At 46.8% G+C, this 21,249-nt stretch overlaps 1 protein-coding gene across 2 annotated transcripts in view; it reads left to right on the top strand.

Annotated features, from left to right (window-relative positions):
• The first annotated feature begins 5,478 nt into the window (after positions 1-5,478).
• Positions 5,479-21,249, top strand: part of CUNH6orf89 (chromosome unknown C6orf89 homolog) — a 28,111-nt gene continuing 12,340 nt past the window's right edge. Inside the window, exons 1-3 of one of the 2 annotated variants that reach the window (XM_045294803.1) lie at positions 5,479-5,571; positions 16,940-17,147; positions 17,574-17,736. In XM_045294803.1, coding sequence (XP_045150738.1) covers positions 5,570-5,571; positions 16,940-17,147; positions 17,574-17,736 — 373 coding nt within the window. In that variant the 5' untranslated portion in view covers positions 5,479-5,569. Of the gene's footprint in view, positions 5,572-16,939; positions 17,148-17,522; positions 17,737-21,249 lie in introns of both variants that reach the window. The other variant, XM_004710825.3, reaches the window with a different exon arrangement.

The following is a 21,249-nucleotide window of genomic DNA, read 5'->3' as shown; positions in this document are numbered from 1 at the left end:
ACTTCCCTCTCTGACTCTGAGCTCCTTGCTCCTCACTCCCTGGTTACTCCCCTCTCCCCTGTTTCCCTTACCCTCCTTCCCTTCCCCCTCTCTCCACGTGGACCACCAAGCTGGGCTGAGGTGAGCAATGTTACTATGTAACATGCCTGACTGTATTATTGTATTATCTCTCATGCTCTCGATGACTTTAATATAATGCTTATATATCACAACTGTACAATTGTGCATTACTGAACCCAGAAGTAGTCTTACTGAACCAGTGAGTTCAAGTACCGGGTGGGGCTGGCACCTCACCCCCCAGAGACAATTTTATTTAATACTACATTAGACTCAAATCAAACTCAATGCCTTTGAGTCAAATCTGACTCATAGCGACCATGTAGGATATAATAGAATGGCCTCTGTGGGTTTCCAAGACTGTAATTATTTCTGAGAGTAGAACACTTCCTTTTCCTGTGGAGTGGCTGATGGTTTTGAACTGCTGACCTTGTAGTTAACAAGCAGACCAGTGCATAACCACTGCACCACCAAGGCTCCTGTGTAGGTAGTTGCTGTCAAGTAGGTTCCAACTCACAATGGCCCATAAGAACAACAGAAGGAAACATACCCAGACCTGTGCCATCCTCACAATTGCTTTCTTTGAGGCCGTCATTGCAGTCACTGGGCCAATCCATCTAGACAAGGGACTTCCCTTTTTTGCTGCCCCGCCCCCCACCCCCTCTACTTTACCAAGCATGATAATCCTTCTTCAGTCACTGGTCTCTCCTGATAACACATTCGAAGTACGTAAGATGAAGTCCCGCTATCCTTCTGCCAAGGAGCATTTTGGCTGCATTTATTTATTTACTTGTTTAAAAACTTTTATTCGGGGCTCTTACTGTTCTTATCACAATCCATACATTCATCCATTGTGTCAAGCGCATTTGTACATAGGTTGCCATCATCATTCTCAAAGCGTTTTCTTTCTACTTGAGCCCTTGATATCAGCTCCTCGTTTTTCCCTCCCTCCCCCACTATCCCTCCCTCCCTTCCTCATGAACCCTTGATAATTTATTATTTTTTTCCTCAATAATTTATAAATTATTATTTTCATATCACATTGTCCATTGTCTCCTTTCACCCACTTTTCTGTTGTTCATCCCCCCGGGAGAGGGTTATATGTTGATCCTTGTGATAGGTTCCCCCTTTCTCACCCCACCTTACCCTTACCCTCCTGGTATCTCGATTCTTATTATTGGTCGTGAAGGGTTATCTGTCCTGGATTCCCTGTGTTGCTGGCTCTTACCTGTAGCAGTGTACATGTTCTGGTCTAGTCAGATTTGTAAGGTAGAATTGAGGTCATGATAGTGGGGGGGCGGGGGGAAAGCATTAAAGAGCTAAAAGAAAGTTGTATGTTTCATCGGTGCTATACTGCACCCTGACTGGCTGGTCTTGTCATTGTGACCCTTCTGTAAGGAGATGTCCAATTGTCTACAGATGGGCTTTGGGTCTCCACTCTGCACTCTCCCTCATTCACATTGATACGATTTTTTTGTTCTAGGTCTTTGATGCCTGGTCCTGATCCCATCAACACCTCATGATCACATAGGCTGGTGTGCTTCTTTCATGTGAGGTTTGTTGCTTCTCAGCTAGATGGCCACTTGTTTATCTTCAATCCTTTAAGACCCCAGACACTATATCCTTTGATAGCCGGGCACCATCAGCTTTCTTCATCACATTTACTTATGCACCTATTTTGTCTTCAGCAATCATGTTGGGAAGGTGAGCATCACAGAATGCCGGGTTATTAGAACAAAGTGTTCTTGCATTGAGGGAGCACTTGAATAGAGGCCCAATGTCTGTCTGCTACCTTAACAAATAGATTTTTCTTCAATCTTTTCATACCCAATATTCCAACTTTCACATGCACATGAGCTGATTGAAAATACTACGGCTTCATTCAAGTGCACTTTAGTTCTCACAATAAAATCCTTGCCCTTCAGGACTTTAAAGATACCTTGTGCAGTAGATGGGCCCAATGCAATGTGTATCAGAGTAGAACCAGGCTCCACAGGGTTTTCAAGTTTTTTGGAAGTAGATCACCAGACTTTTCTTCTAAGGCAATTCTGGTAGACTTGAACCTCCATCCTTGCAGTTAACAGCCAAGCACGTTAGCCATTTACAACACCTACAGAGGCTCGCATGACTAAATAAAGGCTAGATGAGTGCTTAGTACATGCTAGGCATTGTGCTAAAACACTATTGTCTATTTTCACACTTGATCTTCACAACCCTGTGACGTAGATAATACCTTTTTACTTTGCAGAAAGTCTTGCCGGGATCAGTAAATCTGTCCCAAATACAACCACCAAACCTACTGTCATTGAGACAACCTTGACCCATGTTGTTATTAGGTGCCTCTTTTTCACGTCCCCTATCTTATGAAGTATAATGTCCTTCTCCAAGGACTGGTCTCTCCTGACAACATGTCCGAAGTACATGAGACTAAATCTCACCATCCTGCTTCTAAGGAACATCCTGCCTGGACTTCTCCCAGCAGAGATCTCTTGATTCTTTTGGGAGTCCATGGTACTTTCCATATTCTTTGCCAACATCGTAATTCAAACACATAGATTCTTCTTTAGTCTTCCTTATTCAGTGTCCAACTTTCACAAGCATATGATTTGGTTGAAATTACCGTGGTCTGGGTCAGGCTCACCTTAGTCATCAAACTAACATCCTTGCTTTTCAACACTTGAAAGAGGTCTCATGCAGAAGATTTACCAAATGCAATGTGTCCTTTGGTTGGCTAAGTCTGAGTCATAGTGACCCTCTGTGGCAGTTACATAATCTACTGCAACCTGAGGAAGGGGTGGAGTCTAGCCTGTCAATCAGGTCACAACTTGATGACCTTATTTGGAGGCTCTAAGGCAGGGGTCCTCAAACTTTTTAAATGGGGCCAGTTCACTGTCCCTCAGATCCATTGGAGGGCCGGACTATAGTTTGAAAAAAAACTATGAACAAATTCCTATGCACACTGCACATATCTTATTTTGAAGTAAAAAACAAACGGGACAAAAACACCCAGCAACCTGGATAAATATCCTCGGTGGGCCACATGTGGCCCGTGGGCCGTAGTTTGAGAACCCCTGCTCTAAGGAGATAAATAGCTCACTGAAGGCCAGAAACAGTCTCCCTGCAAGACATTCCTGTTGACAAACCACAAGGAGCTATGCTGATGGAGCCACAGCCCTGGAGCTGGAGGAACCATGGAGACCCACGCCAGCACTGAGATGCTTTCACCGCCACTGGATCCACAAGACTTTCTACCCACTGGCCTGTGATCTTCCTGTATTCAGTGTCATTGCATGTGTTGTGTAAGTCTGAAGAGGAATTTACAGACTGGTATTGGACATATGGGCTGATATCGGACTAATGGACTTGATCTGGACTGGGCTGGGATGTTTTCTTAATATCCAATTATTCTTTAATATAAAACTCTTTCTTATACACACATGCGTGTCTATGAATGTGTTTCTCTAGTCCACCCGGACTAACACGCTAGGGTTTCTGAGACTGTCAATCTTCACAAGAGCAGACAGCCTCATCTTTATCCCAAGAAGCAGCTGATGGGTAGCAGGTCATCGTCTACCTGGCTCTCCTGGCATTCCTTGAAAGCACCACAGCAAGCCTAATTGCCTAAACTCTAAAGATCAAGCTCATCAGCTCCTTGGGAAAGACCTGAGCCTCATCTTCTCACCCTCCTCCTAGAGGACCAAGCACAGGTGCTTGGATTTCACTGAATGAGCGTGAACAGGAAAGGACATTTTAAACTGCTGAGCACCGGGCTAGTGTACGGTCGGATTAATTTCCCACACCTGCTGCCAGCTCGCATTCATGCCTCTTCATGACCATTGAGCTGGAGGGTCAATTCCTAATTATTGGGCCATTCCGCAGTTCTATGAGTTGCCTCAGTTCTACTCGGCCCTATAGCGTCATTATGAGTCAGACATGAGGTGAGTTGGGGTTTTTTTCTGTGTATTTCTTGTTACTGCTCATTTCCCCCCCTTTGTATCTGTTTTGGATTCTATGCAGCTCTTTCCTATACAAGTATAAAGTATAAGTCAGAAAATATTGCTACTAGGGTTTTAGTTATACATACAGCTATCTAGTTAATTCTGACTCTTGGTGACCAGACAAAATGTGTTTAAACATAGCTCTTGTAATAAGTGGTTGGCTGCAGACAAGTTCTATCAGTAACTCTCTTGACTTAGTCTCAGTAGGGTACCTTAAAGGAGGAGGAGGAAGAAGAGGAAATCCAATCAAAACAGTGGCTTCCTAAGGGCTATGCTAGGCCAGTTAAGGCAGAGGTCAGCTCAGAAGGTTATGGGGTCAAACTTGATAGATGTTCTCACTGGTCACAGGATGATCAGGGGAGGGGGCACTTAGTATGAAGATGTTTTAGAAAAGTTGAAAACTAGTGGTGCTGAGAAAATTTTTCCATCACGACCATGCACCTGGTCATTTGATGCTACCTCATGAGAATTTCATCCGGTAAACCTACCTATGGCTCAGATCTTGCCCTTTCAACTTCTTTTTGATCCCCCAAACTCAAAGAACATTGAAAAAGGTGCAGAATTCTTCAGGAAAGGGTTAGGGAGACAGAACCTTCCGAAGTTATGGACCTTGCTGGAGAACATGCAGAGAAAACAATAGCTTCACACTTTGATGTTTTTGTTTAATAAATGTTTGTGATTTTATATCAACACTTTTGTATTCCCCTTCTGAAATCTCAGGGCACAGTGAGTGCATTGGGTTTGTCTGATAGTTAAGCTGTTTGAGATCCTGGCCTGTGGCTAGTGCAGATCTGCCAGTGACTTTAATCAGACTCGATACTCTGATACAGATGGGTTTGGTGCGCCCACTGCCCTCCACAGCCTTCTACAAATTGGGTGTTCACAATTTAAGCTCTGATACTTTTTCCTTCATCATATTTGTATTTTGTCATCGATCTTTGGATCACACAGGCTGGTGTGCTTCTTTGATGTGGACTTAGTTTACACCTCACTTAGATGGCTGCTTATTTGAATACAAGCTGAAGTCAATTTTCAACTCGGTGAGAACCTGACAGTAAGTTCTCAACCAATACTAATAGCTTTGAATGATTTGTTTGCTTGCCTTTTAAAACTAGCTGCTCTCCACTCCTTCTTTTTCATGCCTATCACACTGCCTGGCACTAAGGAATTCAGCGAGGGTTGAAAGGGGCAGTTTCAGCTCAAGACCCGTGTCAACCCAAGGACAGGGAAGGGCGGCCGAGGAAGCGCTATAGCGCGAGAGGAACGCCAGGGGGAGCAAGAGGCCATGCAAACCAGATCTCGCGAGGGTTCCGGCGCGCGCTGCGAACTCGCCCTCTCTGGGCCGAAGCTCAGAGCAGGCAAGCCGAGCTACTCTAGGGCTCGCGGTCTCGCCGGTGTCTTGGTGGTTGCTTCCGGGTTATGCCCCCGGAAGCCGGAAGTTGTCGGCCTAGCCTCCTAGCTTGGCGGCTGCCGTCCCTGAAGCGGGAGGAGCCCGAGGGGGCGCGGGCCCCCGCATGTGAGTAATTGGGGCCGGAGGTTGGGAGGGGGTTGGCCGCCCTGTGACAGCCCCGCGCGCGCTCCTCCGTGACATCTCTCGCAGCTCTTCTCTCGTCGTTACTGTCACTCCCCTTGCCCCGTGCTGACTGACCCCTCTTCTCCGTCTCTGGCGCTTGGCAGCCCCGACTGCATACCCCTACCTCTCTCCCGGGGTCGGCTTTCAGCCGTCCTCTCCGTTCCCCGCTGTCGCTGGGGAGCAAAGCTTGGTCGCCTCTGTTTGAACTTCGGTCGCAGGTGTCACAGCAGTATCCTAAACCTGAACGGGGCAGCGAGGCCAGATTTCACTGCCCTTTGGAAAGATGATCAGTTCTTAGGATGCGGAGACATCCTTGTAGTTGTTTAGGTTCCCGTATGTAGGCTTTTCTTTCTTTTTTAAGTAGAGGCTTGGTATATGATACCCAAGACATCTGGAATTGCAGAAAGGAATGGAACCCGGGTGTCCTGACACCAGCAATTGAGCTGTTTCTAACAGCAAGAGGAAATGTCGCATTGTGTTGTGTAGACTGAAGAAGTAAGAGGGTTGTGTTGTGTAGACTTTCGAAGAGTAACCCTCCAGGCCTCCACTCGCTTGGTGTGAGAGCCCTCAAAGCCCTGATATTTGCTAATATAGTTCTTTGAAAAGTGTCAGTCTTCCATCAGAATTTAATAAAGACTGCTCTCAGATACTTCGCACTGTGACTTTTTCAGACTGCTCATTTTTAAAATTCCCCTGGTGGAATCTTCTACAAATGTCTCTCCCTTCACTTCTTTGATTTGATTATTAATTGGCACAGTTTCCTTCTAAAGAGAGACATGCCTTCATCTAAGTTCAGCTTTGCTACATTCATGTCTTGGCCTGAATGTGAGAAAGAGGCCCCGACTTGGACAAAGACCGTTTCAAGATCTCCCGTGGATCCCTCCTCCTAATATGCTCCGCTGAACTCTCTTCAGCCTGGTGCATTTTTAAAAAATGAATAAAAATTAACGTGACTGAAAGCTTCCAAACTAAACCCACTGCCTTTGAGCCAATTCCAACTCCTGGCCACTCTGTAGGACACAGTAGACACTACAGGACTTCCCCACAGGATTCCTGAGATTGCAAATCTTTAGAGGATTAGACAGCCTCATCTTTTTCCACAGGAGCGGCTGGTGGGTTGCAATAGCCCACACCTTTCAGTAGCCCATAGGTGATCATGCCATAGAGGAGTCGATTCTGGCTCGAGCACAGACGGAACCTTTATGGGAGCCACGTGAACCTCCCAACTATTCAGTCAGCTATCGAGTGCACACAGCCCTTGTCGAATCGATTTTGACTCCCAGCAGCCATATAGGACAGAGCAGAGCTAGTCCACCGGGTGCCTGGACCACAAAAGTGGAGTGCCATACCTTGTCCCCGAAGAACAGCTGGTGGGTTGAAGCCACTGACCTTTTGGTTAGCAGCCCCAGCACTTAACACACTGCACCACTAGGGCTCCTTTATGACCACATCAAACCAAACCGAATCAGTCCACCTGACTTATAGCTACTGTATTGAACAGAGTAGAACAGCTTGATCATGTTTCTAAGATGGCATTAGAAAGCCACATCAGTCTCGTAAGCAGCGGCTGGTGGATTTGAACTGCCGCTCTTGCAGTTGGCACCCAGTGCTTCTCCCACAGCACCACCGGAGCTCCTTATGACCACAGACCAAACCACCCCCACCCCCATAGCTGCTGAATCAATACTGACTCACAGGGACCTATATAGGGTTTCCAAGGCTGTAAATCTTTACCAGAGCAAATAGCCCCATCTTCCTCCTACAGGGCCACTGGGGGGGTTTACACCCTTAACGTTGCCATTAGCAGTTTTGCAGTTCTGTACTTACCTGACAATGCCACCAGGGCTCCTTATGACCACAGAGTGGGTGGGAGATACAGAATTTATATCCAGCTCTTTCTTACTGCAACACCTGTTTTTTTAACCAATGTGTTAAACTGTGCCCTAGCAGAAGATGGGAACCATGGAAGATGTTTTAAATAGTTCGGTAAAGCGAAGCAATGTGTTTCAGAAAAGTCACCTGTGGACAGGGCTGAGGAGGGGTCCAAGAAGAGGCCTGGAGGTATAGAGACCACCTGTGTCTCCATGCTGCTCCATGGGAAAACTGTTGAGGGCCAAGGTGCTGCCATTCATACAACTGTAATGGATTTGAGAACTGTACAGGCTGGTTCATGGGGAAGGATGAGGAAGGAGGAAGAAAGATGTTCAATTTGGAGGACCAGTGTTCCCACTAGTCAGGAAAAGGGGTAAAGGAAAAGGAATGAGTGGAAGGAGAAAATGATATGGGGGTGCTGGGGAAATCGGATCCAGGTTGTGTGGTTGCTAGGTAGGTAGGCAGAGCTCTGGAGAGAGTTCTAGACTAGAGGGAGAGATTTGGAAATCACCTGTGCTGGTCGTTAAAGCCTTAGAGGTGAGAGGGTATGAGAAAAGGGCCAAGGGTGTGCACTCTGGGGAGAGAAGAGGAGAATTCTGCCAAAGTTTGAGAGCATTTGTAGAAGATCCCGGGCAGCAATGCCAGCTGCTGCAAACAGAGCAGATAAGAGGTAACGGAAAGGCAGCCTTTGGACTTGGTGTTTAGCAAGGCTTTGGTGACCTTAGTGAGCGCAGTGTCAGCAGAGTCCGCGCAAGGGCAGGCACATGCTGGGGAACAAAGGAATGGGGATCTGAAGAGAAAGTGGGGGGTGGCACTTTTGCTCAAGGAACTTGGCTTGAAAAGGCTTGAATGAGCCCTGGACTCCAGAGAGGAATCTGTGTGTGTGTGTTTGTTTAATAGTAAAGCCTGAAAAAGGTGAGAATGGGAGCAGAGAGAGGTGTTAAAACCTGGTGCTTCTAATATGGCAGTGTCATAAAAGACCTAAGCAGGCAACCAGGCACACTCACACACACAGGGCGAGACCTAGTCTAGATTTACGTAGACCAGGGAGACACAGCATTCAGGGACTGTGTGATCATTGGTTGGATCCTGGGATTTTAAAGGCCATGGTGGCCTTTTGAAGAGTTGGAGAATTTTGACTATGTGCTGGTTATTAAGTGATATTAGAAAATGGCTAACATTTATAGGCATGAGAGGAATGCCTATAGTTATACAGAAAAATGTTCCTATTCTTAGGAGGTGCATGCTGAAATATTTAGAAATATTGCATGATGTATTACAGCTAATTTTCAAATGGTTCTAGGTTTTTAAAAATGTGATTCACACACAGAGAAAGAGCAAATATGGCTCCCAGCTAACAATTTATGACTTTAGGTAAAAGGACACAGATGATCACTGGACTCTTGGTTTCTCTGGAGGTTTGACGGTTTTCAGACGGAAAAGCGCAGCCTTGAGGATGTGTCCACGTGATCCCTTTCTTTCTTTCTGTACTCGGAGGTGATGCACACGGATTCCTGGATGGCAGCATTTCAGCCCTATGGCCTTAAATCAGTGTTCTTTTAAATCATATTACTTGTTCCAATATGTCATCAACAACTTTTTTTATTTAAGCATGATGACTTTCCCCCCCTTAGTGGTATTTGTTATAATCCAAGGACCACATCCACCCTGCCCTTTTTAGAAATTAGTGAACTTTGGTGGTATAGTGGTTATGAGTTAGGCTGCTAACAGCATGGTGAGTGATTTGAAACTACCAGCTGCTCCGAAGGAGAAAGATGGGCTTCCTACTCCCATTAACTTACAGTCTCGGAAACTCCCAAGAACAATTCTACCCTGTCCTGTAGGATAGCTGTGCATTGGCATTGATTCATGTTGCTGTCACCAGGGAAGGGCGGGGCAGGTGTGGAGCGCATCCTCTCAGGACTGCACCGCACCCTCACCTGGCTGACACAACTGGAAAGCTGAGAACCTTCAGGGAAAGGTCATATCGGGGATTAGGGTATATTTATTTCAACTGAGAAATCGACTTGTTTTCCAACAGGGCGAAAGAGATGTTTACATGTAGTCTGACCTTTTCCCTTAACCTCTTTTCTGCTGCAAGTACCTTTTACTGATAAGTTCTATCAAAGCCATCCTATCAGACATCGAGAGTGTGTTTTAGAGCCCTGCGCATAGCACCTGGCATTTAGGATGGGAGTGGTAAGCTGTAGTATAGACATACAGCTGGGCACACATCTTGCAGTTTCTAATGAATTCGGTCTTTTTCTCCCACGCTGCTAGCTACGAGGTCAGCAGTTCAAATGCACTACTGATCCAAGGGAAAGAGATGAGTCTTTCTGCTCCCTTAGGGATTGACAATCCTGGGAACCCTAGGTAGGGACCCCCGGAGCGAGAATCTACTCTATGGCAGTGGGTTTGGGGTTTGGCTGTGGCTGTTAGTTGCCGGCAAGGTGATCCACCCCCAGCGACCCTGTGTATGCAGACTCGCCCTGCTCTGCAGGGTTTTCAAGACTTTTGACCTTTCAGAAGCTGACCACCAGGCCTGTCTTCGCAGTGTCACTGGGTGGATTTGAACTCTCTGCCACTCAGCTAATAGTAAAGCACTTAATAGCACTAAGATCAGGAAAGGTGAAGTGGTTTAGCCAAGACAGTTGAACTGGCAACAACACGCACTCACTCACTGCCATAGAGTTTGATTCTGACTCATAGCAACCCTATAGGGCAGAGTAGAACTGCCCCTGTGGGTTTCTGAGACTGTAACTCTTCAACAGGAGCAGAAAGCCTCATCTTTCTCCCTCAGAGCAGCTGGTCGTCTCAAATTGCTAACCTCACAGTCAGCAGCTCAATTCATAACCCACTATACCATGTTGGTAGTTTGGATTTTAAAAACCAGGCTCCTTTTCTCCTGGTTGAGAGAGAGAGTGAGAGAGACGATGGTGAAATGCTGAACTACCAACTAGAACTGGAAAGCTGGGAGTTCAAACCCACCCAGAGGCACCTCGAGAGTAAGGGTGGCGATCCCTTTCTCTCTCTCACTGGCATGAAGTTTTTCTGACTCATAACGACCCTAGGGAAGGGGTTGAACCTCCTCTGGGTTTCTGAGACTGTCACTCTGTGGGAGTAGAAAGCTCATCTTTCTCCCATGGGGCAGCTGGTGGTTTCAAATGGCTGATCTTGAGGTTGCCAGCCCAACGTGTAACCACTACGCCACAAGGGCTCCTGTTATGAAAGGCCAGCGTCGCGAAAATGCTGGAAGTGCAGTACTATTCTGCACATGTGGGCCACCGCGAGTCAGAATTGACTTGATAGCAAGTAGCAGCAACAACTTCAAATCCCAGGGTGTCAGACGGACTTCTCAGCAATCATGGTCAAAACCAAACTCACTGCCATCGAGTTGGTTCATACTCAGAGTGACCCTGTGGACAGGGTAAAACTGCCCCTGCGGGTTGCGAGACTGTAACTCTGTACAAGCCTCATCAGCTGCTGGATTCAAACTGCCTATCTTGCAGTTAACTGCTTACTTTGGAACTCACGATGTCACCAGGTCCCCTCGACAACTTGCTAGCCATTACTAAGTGACTGAGTAGAGGTGCAGACACTAGGGGAAACCATGTGTCCCTGTTAGTGTGTACATGGGGTGTCTCTCCCTTCCCCGCTTCCTCAACGTGTAGATTCTGACACATGGCAACCCCATGTGGCAGCATAGAATTGTGCTCCATAGGGTTTTTCTTTAAAAAAAAAAAATTAAATAACTTTTTAAAACTTAATATGCCCTAAGTATTAATATTTCAACATGAAGTCATTGTGATAATTAGCAATGAGACATTCTTTCTTTTGAAACCCAGCATGTGTTTTATATTAAAGGAGCCCTGGGTGGCAAAAAACAAGTGCTCACTATCAACTGCAAGGTTGGTGACTGGAATCTACCCAGCGATGGCTCAGAAGAAAGGCCCAGCGATCTGCTTTAGAAAGGTCAAGGCCATGGGAACCTATGGAGCTTAGTTCTACTCTGAAACCCAAGGGGATTGGGAGCACATTTAATCTGCATTCCCCAGTAGCCACATGCAGCTGTGGTCATTGTTTGTCCAGTGCAGCTATAGCTCTTTTTCTTAAAAATCATTTATTTATTTATTTTTACAGTTCCTTTTCAAAGCCAAGATCCTGGCTTGCTCTGTAGGGTTTTCAGCAACTTTTTTTTTTTTTTTTCCCCCAGAAGTTGGTTGCCAAGGCCTTTCCCGGAGGTTTCTCTGGGTTACCAGCTGAATGTTTCACTGTTTGCATTATCCTATTTACCTGCCATCTAATCTACCAAGTCTGATTCTGATTTAATTGCTCTGGGCTGGGGCCTAAGTACGGACACTTGTGAAAAGTTCTCTGAGGTGCTCCGTTGGTGCGGTGGGTTAAGCGCTGGGTTGCTGTCCATGACATTGGTGGTTCAGCTGCTCCCAGAGATAATGATGAGTCTCCCTGCTTCCATAAAGGTTTACACTCCCGGAACTCCTGCACAGATAGGTCACTGCGTTGAAATAGACTGGTTGGCAGTGAGATTTTGGCTCAGGTGAGTGGCTCAGGTGAGTGGGTGATTGGAGGTGCAGGCAAGGTGAAGAACCAGTGAACTAGACGGGGCCAGTGAACCAGGCCGAAGGGGCCACAGTGCTGCTGGAAAGGGAGGCAGCTTTGCCACTGGGTGTGCTGGCTTGTGAAAAGTCAGGCCTTTTCTCTCCTGAAGGGGCCGTAGTGGCACAGTGGATAAAGCTTTGGAGTGTTGATCAAGAGGTTGGTGGTTTGACCACCAGCTGCCCCACGGGAACGGTGAGATGTCCTGCCTCCGTAAAGATGTGCAACCTCAGGAATTGGAGAGCAACGTACCCTGCGCTGTAAGGCCACTCTAAGTTGGAGCAGAAGGAACAGAGTTTTAGTTCTTCTGCTGGAACCTCACACCGGCTCCTCTCTCTGGGTCCACCCCCATAGGTGGCAGCAGCTCCTTCCTGAAGGGTGAAATGCCTCCATGCTTTTTGGGGTTAAATGCACTTTAAGGGTAAAACAAGACCACATGCATTAGAACAAACAAAACAAGTCCAGCGGAAGAGGTGACAGTAAGCTCAAAGCACTGCCCTTTCTCCTGCCAGTGAAGTGAATGATTATTATTCCTGATGTAACCCAAGCACTGTTTTCAAATTAGCGATTTAATTTCATTTTATAAATGATACTGTGCTGTGCCACTTGAGTGTCCATTTTATACCCCCATGGCCAGTGGGAAACTAGCTAGCTTTAAAATAACTATGAGAACACAACCTGAGGTCACGCGAAATTCGTGAGCAGTCTCGGGTCTCCTAAATGCATGCAGTAGAGTGCACATCAAGGGCTCTTGATGGTCTCAGCCTGCATTAGAGGAGTGGGGTTACAGCCTGGACAGCCAGAAGAGCCCTGTGCCCTGGTTCCGTGTTGACTGTAATCTTTGCTCACCGGGAACAAAGCTCCTCACGTTAGAACTTGCCTTCCATGATCATTTCCTCCGCTTGTGTTGCTAAAAGGTGGACCCGGTGCAGTTGGAAAGAAAGACTTGATCAGCAGCAGTCTCCTTTTGCCGCATCTCAAAATGTTTGTATACCACCCCCCTCCCACCCACCCCAGGGAATGAGTCACTGGGTCTGAGGGCTCAGGACCATAGTCTTGGGACACCAAGGTCACTTGGGATAACATAGGTCACAAAGACAACCCTTCTTCATAACTATTTCCGTGGATAGTAATTGGGTTCTTAAAAGCTCATGAGCATCCATCTAAGGTACAACTATGGGTCTCTAACTGGCCCCGGGAAAGAAGAGCGATGAAAATCAAGAGACATGGAATCAGCCCAGTGGACTAATGGATTACACAAACATCAATCAGCCCTGGCCACAACCCTGAGACCAAAAGAACTAGATGGTGCCCAGCTGCCATTAACAACAGCTCTGAAAATAATCACATTAGAAAGTCTTGGATTTTGGGAGAAAAATGGAATGGAACTCAAAATCATAAAAGAAACTAGGCATATTGCTTGGCTAGAGACTGGTAGGACCCCCAAGGCTATGTGTGGCCCATCATAGTCACCCTTTATGTTCGTCCGGGTAGACTAGAGAAACAAATTCATAGAAACTCATGTGTATAAGAGAGTTTAATATAAAGGATAATTGTACATTAAGGAAGCATCCCAACCCCGTCCAGTCCAAACCCATAAGTCTGATATTAGCCCATATATCTGATACCAATCTGTAAAGTCCTCTTCAGACTCACGAAACACATGCAATGATGCTGAATGCAGGATGATCACGGGCCAGTGGGTAGAAAGTCTTTGGATTCAGTGGCACTGTAAGCATCTCATTGCTGGCAGGGGTCTCCAGATGGGCTTCTCCAAATCCCAGGGCTGCATCAGGGTAGGTCCATGTGGCTTCTCAGGGATGTCTCGAAGGAAGTGAGCAGAGAGAGAAGTGTGTCTCCCACTTCCAAGGAGGAAAAATACCAGATTTCCCAGAATCCTTAGGGGAAGGCCATGCCCACACAGAAGCCTCATTGGCTATGACCTGATTAACAGAGTAGACTCCACTCCTTCACTCATAATTCTCTTAAGTCCCCAGTTGACACCAGATTATGTAACTACTACTCCCTTCATGTCTGAAACTGAACTCACCCCCATGTTGCCATAATCAGCCATTTGAGATGGAAGGGGCAGCATTCCCCCAAGGTCACAATTCAGAGGGTCAGGAAAGGAGGAGGAATGGAAACAGATGTGGGATCAGTGATGGTGCATTGAAGGGCTAGCAGTGCATGAGTTGAAACAGAATGTCAATGTTAAATTTAAACTGGTGATCTGCTCTGTAAATCTCACCAGATTCACAATAAAAAGTTGAACTTTAACCAGTGCTGGTCGGTAAAACAGTTGTGTGCTGTTGCCAATTCCGATGAATGGTGACCCCCATAACAGTAGAACTGCCCTAGGGCTTCCTCACCTGAAATCTTCACGGAAGCCAGTCACTAGGCTTCCTGTTCCTCCAGCAGGGCTGCTGGTGGCTTCAGATCACTAACTTCAGTCAGCAGCCAAGCGCTTCACCACGGAGCCGCCCACCACTCGATAAAGCTGGACTGGAGACTACGTGCGGGAATTGTGCCCACTCTGACCCCATCACCCTGGGGCGTGCAGCAGAGCAGCAAGGGGAACAAAGCAATGAAGTCCCTGGGGAATACCAAACATAGACTTTGGGAACAGTGTGGCACCCCATCAGACTTGACTAGAAAACGCTCCTAAAGGTCAAAAAACAGACCTGGAAATATAGACTTTTCCTTTTTTGTCATTGGCTTTCTTTTTGTTATTTTATTTTTTTGTTGTTGTCTTCTTTTGATGTTTGGCTTTGCCTAGTTTTTGCACTTATTAATGTCTGCATGTCTATCTAGATAAGATAGGTGGGATAAACAATTCGGAGAAGAAAACGTGACTGATGGTCCCGGGGGACAGGAGAAGGGGAGGTGGGAGAAAGGAAGGCGGAGGAGGAGTGTGTGTGTGGGGGGCGTCAACCAACCCTGGGACAAGGGAACAACAAGTGAACTAAAATGGATGGAGAGAGGGGCGTAGGATGCCTAATGGGACTTAATCAAGGGCAATGTAATGGAGGAATTACTGAAACCCAAATAAAGGCCAAACATGATGGTGGGACAAGAGGAAAGTAAAAGGAAATAGAGGAAAGAATTAGGAGGCAAAGGGCATTTATAGAGGTCTAAATACAGGCATGTACATATGTAAATATATTTATATTTAACGATAGGGAAATACTGTAGATCTATGTACTTATATTTATATGTTAGGTTTTAAGGTAGCAGATGGACATTGAGCCTCTATTCAACTACTTTCTCAATGCAAGAACACTTTGTTCTAATAATCTGGCATTCTGTGATGCTCACCTTCCTGACACAATTGCTGAAGACAAAATGGGTACATAAGCCAATGTGGTGAAGAAAGCTGATGGTGCCCTGCTATCAAAAGATATAATGTCTGGGGTCTTAAAGGCTTGAAGATGAACAAGCGGCCATCTAGCTGAGATGCAACAAGGCCCACATGGAAGAAGCACACCAGCCTGTGTGATCATGAGGTGTCGATGGGATCAGGTACCAGGCATCTAAGACCCAGAACAAAATCATACCAGTGGATTAGGTGGTGGGGTGGGCACGGAGTAGAGACCTAAAGCCCATCTGTAGGCAATTGGATATCCCCTTACAGAACGGTCACAAGGAAGAGAGGAGCCAGTCAGGTATAGCACCGATAAAACATACACTTTTCCTCTAGTTCTTTAATGCTCCCCCCCCCCCACTCCCACTATCATGCCCTCAATTTTACCTTACAAATCGAATTCGACCAGAACGTGCACACTGCTACAGATAAGAGCCCACAACACGGGGAATCCAGGACAGATAAACCCTTCAGGACCAATAATGAGAGTAGAGATACCAGGAGGGTAAGGGGAAGGTGGGGGGAGAAAGGGAATCCATCATAAGGATCGACATAACCCCCTCCCAGGGGGATGAATAACAAAAATGTGAGTGAAGGGAGACAGCAGATGATGTAAGATATGAAAATGATAATTTATATTTTATTAAGGGTTCAGAAGGGAGAGATGGTGGGGGAAGGAGGGAAAACGAGTTGATATCAAGGGCTCAAGTAGAAAACACTTTGAAAATGATGATGGCAACATATGTGCACGTGTGCTTGATGTAAGGTAGATTTGGTGAGGGAAAGAGATGAAGGTGAAGGCAGGAAACAGTTTTAGAAGTTGGTTCAGAGCTCCCTGGTGGGGCTCTTGGGGCCAGGGAAGTGCTGCCTTGGAGGGAGGGGATTACAGAGAAAGGGTCTCCAGCTGGGGGCCTGAGAAGTCCTGCTGTCTGGGAGAGAGGTGAGGAGTTTGATAGCCCGGGTCTGCGGGGAGGGAGTAGCTGGGGAATTTTCCACTGCAACTTTGTTGTCTGCAGATCCGGGACTAAGCAATGGTGTTCAAAGTGATCTGTAACGGTTAGCCTTCTGCATCTGGGCCTGGAAGGTCACTGAAGGGGAGGGAGGGGGAGGCCTGGCCTCTCGCAGGTCCTTGAAGTGTTTTCAGCAATTCTGGGTATCTCTTCACTCGCCTGCCCTGCTAACTCCCGCTTCTGCCCTACACATGACACAATGGATGGATGTATGGATTGTGCTAAGAGCTGCAAGGAGCCCCCAATAGCACCTATTTAAAAATAAATAAAGCTGGAAAACGTGCACAATAAATTGGCATGGCATCACTGGCTTTATTGTGGCTTACAAAGGCATTGGCCTGCGGTGGACTGAGAAGACATTAAAAAGGGACCCTCCACAGCAAGAGGTCCTATCCCACTTGAAGGGGAAGTAAGTTAAAGACACCCTCTCTCTGCATTTCTCTCCTTTCAGGGATCTGGTACTAGAAGACATGGATCTTGCTGCCAACGAGGTCAGCATTTACGACAAACTCTCAGAGACTGTCGATTTGGTGAGACAGACAGGCCATCAGTGTGGCATGTCAGAGAAGGCAATTGAAAAATTTATCAGACAGCTGCTGGAAAAGAATGAGCCTCAGAGGGGAGAACCCCAATATCCTCTCCTTATAGTGGTGTATAAGGTAAAAACGCACCCTGCGTGGGAGCACAAACCCTTTGGCATTCTCCCCAAATGTCTCTGATCCCACCTTCACTCTTGGTATCACATGTGACCAGGGAATTTGACTGGCTGAATGTCCTAGGCGAATGCTGTGTACTAGTATTGAAAACGTGTTTGTGTGTGTGTTTTCTGATGGTGGGGTGAGGGCATGTCTCCCAGCCGTATGTGTGGTAATAGCCCCGTAGTCCTCAAACATTGTGGCTTTCAGACGTGAATGTGGATGTCTTGTTTATGGACATGGATTCATGCTTAAGGCACATTGGAAGTCACACAGAGGCTGTTTCTGTTGTTTGTTGGCTGGGACAGCTGTTAATCCTTTTCTTATTTTTCCTTGTAGGTCCTTGTGACCCTGGGATTAATCTTGCTTACTACCTACTTTGTGATTCAGCCTTTCAGCATATTACCACCTGAACCAGTGCTTTCAGGAGCCCACACCTGGTGCTCACTCATCCGCCACATCCGGCTGATGTCCTTGCCCATTACCAAGAAGTACCTGCTAGAAAATCAGGACACTTCTCCACTTACAGATGAGGAAGACAGGCCCTTTCCAGGTACAAGGGGCATCTACCACCGACAGGGTCCAGCTCTCTTTAGGGTACACGATAGGACAGGAAATACTATATCTTGACATCTTATGGGAGGCCTGGTGGCGTAGTGCATTAGGCAGCTAACTGCAAGGTCAGCAGTTAGAAACCACCAGCTACTCTGAAAGAGAAAGACGAGGCTCTCTGCCCCCATGAAGAGTCACGGGCACAGAAATTCACAGGGGCTGTTCTACTCTGGCCTACGTGAGTCGGCATTGACTCAATGGCACTGAGTTTGGAGTATGTTTTTTAATAGGCATTATCCCAACGTCTTTTCATTAAATTACTACATTCTGAGGTACAGCTTTTATCATCTGTAGAGATTAAGAAATTGGCCAGATAACACATCTTGTAGAGCCAAAGTTCCAACCTGCTGATGCTGAAACAGTGGCAGTGAGACCATTGCCCATAGGAAAGTGTATTTGGCTGGGCTGACTAGAGAAACAAATCCAGGGATGCTCAGCTATGTGTAAGAAAGAGCTTTACATCAAGAAGCTTAAAAAAAAAAAAAAGAAGCTTTATATATCAGGAAAACACCCCAGTCTGGTCCAACTCAAGTCCATAAGTCCGATACTAGTCCGTAAGTCCCTTTCAGACTCTCCCAGCCACGTGCAATGATGCAGAGTGCAGGAAGATCACAGGCCGGGGAGTGCAAAGTCCTGTGGGTCCAATGGCAGTGGTTCTAGCAGGTCTCTGAGTGGCTCGCCATTAGGAAGGTGGAGGGAAAGAGGGGAGGGAGGTTCCCAGAGCCCTCCTTATGAGAAGGCCACGTACACAAATAGGTACCACCAGGCTGTAACGTGATTGGCAGGCTAGACTCCACCCCATACATATATATCATATTGACATGAAATTATGTAACTACCACAGAAGGATTGGTCCCTATCTTGTTCTACTTTTTTCTCCTGTGACTTCTTTCCTTACTCGATAGTTTATACATATCAGTAGACTTACTGAAAGCATCTGAGTCCAGCTTGCTTTTAGCTGCATCTTCTAGAGCCCTCAGCCTACTGGGTGACGTGTGTGCGCCGCTGTTCATTGCTCTTCTGGTTCTTTTCTCGCCGTGTGGTGCCAAAGCCCACAGCATTGTGTCGATTCCAACTCATAGCAGGTTATGGAGAGTTTCCAAGGCTGGGAATCTTTGCAGGAGCAGACAGCCTCATCCTTCTCCTGCAGAACCAGAGCTGCTGGTGGGTCTGAACTACCGACCTTGTGGGTAGCAGTCCAGCACTTAACTGCCCATGCCACCAGGGCTCCTGCTCATAGCATAGGTCACTTAATTTAGTGCTCAGAAGTGTATGGCTGTTGCCAGTCAGTTGACCGTCCGAAACAGGTTGATAGGAACAGTGTGTCAGTCCATCATAAGAGTTCCTAGCCTGACACCATTTGGGTTTTTTACGACTAGTCAGCCCTCAACTCAGGGTGACCCAAATACAGCAGCACGAAATGCTGCTATCCGATCATGAACCATCCTCAAGATTCATTGTGATCCGCAAGGTTTTCATTGGCCGATTTTCAGAAATAGATTGCCGGATCCTTCTCAGAGAAAGAATAAACTCAACCTGACCAGTTGTCCTCGAGTTGACTGTGGCTCAGGTCATCTGTATGGGACAGAGCAGAAGTGCCTCCTAAGGTTTCCAAGCCCTTATGGAAGCAGGCGGCCACAGCTTTCTCTCTCGAAGCAGCTGCTGAGTTCAAACCACTGCCCTTTGGGTTAGCGCAGAGCACTTCACCACTGCAGCACCAGGGCTCCGGAAGAGGAGGGCTGCTTCAGTGCTGTTTTGGTGGTCTAGGCCCACTGTAAGTAAATTAATATTGCAAGTGGGTTGTAGAACTTTTTCTTTCACTCTACACAAATTTAACTTCCGAAAAGTTTTGTAATTTATTTTAATATATCTCTAATTCTGTTGCTTGAATGCAGAGGTTTTTTTTGTAACTGTTCTGATACCTTTCGGGCCCAGCATAACTGTAGAAAATCGGTTTTCTCTTCAGTGTTGCTTCAGAAGACGTTGACTAATTGAAGCTAAGCTGCAACCATCATAATGCCCTTTTTTAAGCCAAGAAGTCATCAGTCAGATTGTCATCACTTGGAAGTGTTTGCAGTGCCCTTGAGGAAGCCCTGGAAAGATTTCCAAAATTACATCAAACTTAGAGGACGATAACATCCCCAGGCCAAACGTGTATGTTTTTCAAAAGCAAGGTCACGTATGTAGAAATGCACGGGTGTTTGCTGGGAAGGTTGATTCTGAAGTGTTGACTGTAGAGCTGCGAAGGTGGACCCTCCACCTCCTGGCAGGACGGTCTGGGCCTCTGAGGACAGGAGCCAGAGGGGCTCAGCTCCTTCCCTGACTGACTTCTCACAGCTTCCTTGCTCAGGGAGGAATTAAATCCACTTTTTCAGGCAAAGCATAGAGCCAGTTCAGTCATGTCTGACTACCTGCCCTGTTGAGAAGTCACCTTTCTATCACAGATGTACTGATTCAGAATCCACAGTGTAATATGCTCTCCAGGTGATTGTTACAGATCCCCAGGTGAGTGCCGGGCTGCTGACTGAAAGGTCAGCAGTCTGAACCCACCAGTCTGCTTCCGTATAGGCCTCCGGCCTGGGAAACCCACAGGGGCGTTCTCCTCTTCTGTAGGGCTGCTGTGAGTCGGGATTGCCTGGATGGAGTGGTTTGGGTAATCTGTATGAAGCAGATCGCCCCCTCTTTTCTCCCAGAGTGGCTGAGGGGTTCCACCCACCAACTCCTGGGCCAGCAGCTGAGCCGTGAGGTGATTCTTTGGTATACATTTTAAAAGTGTAGCTCCAGTCAGTACACCAGGGGCGGAAAGGCAATGTCCCAGCAGGTGTCACCCGGGTTGGAAGCCTTGTGTTTTAGGACCCAGTTGATGGCATTTACTTCTTTCCTTCTATCCTGCAAAGAACCTGCCCATAGACTACCGGGTTAAAGAATGAAGTTCTGCCAGCTCATTCTGTCAATCAGAGCTTTAATGTCAAGGAGCATTAATGAGTGTGTTATGAGGCTGGAGTATGTGGTCCACTCCAAGTTAGCCTTGTGCCTTACAGATGACAGTAAAATGAGTTCTTGGAGCTCATCCCTAGAGAGGGAGCCAAGGAGGGTGTGGTTGTATCTCTTCACTGTTGATTCGATCCAAGTACCATTGTGCACTTGTGAAGATGGATGTGGAGTTAGTACACTCTCCTGTGTGATGGTTCTCTGAAATGGAGACATGGAAAATGAAGGAAGCTCTTTGTGTTACCTTTGAAAGGAAATGTAAGAGTGTATCATTGAGAGGAAATGTAACAATGTGTCATCATATAAGGGGTAAATCATTCTTCGTGTCCTGGTCCGACTCATTCCTTCAAGTGAGGACCCCATGGGCCAGGGAGTGCTGCTCAGTCATACAGGATGGCTGGCGGGTTCAAACTGCCAAACTTGTGGTCAGTAGCCCAACACTTCACTCACATGCCACCAGGGC

Source organism: Echinops telfairi, unplaced genomic scaffold (assembly GCF_000313985.2).
Source record: "Echinops telfairi isolate 266 unplaced genomic scaffold, ASM31398v2 ScPeMD7_3533;HRSCAF=4204_1, whole genome shotgun sequence".
NCBI classification, from domain to species: Eukaryota; Metazoa; Chordata; class Mammalia; order Afrosoricida; family Tenrecidae; genus Echinops; species Echinops telfairi.
This window is presented reverse-complemented; position numbering and strand designations above follow the sequence as displayed.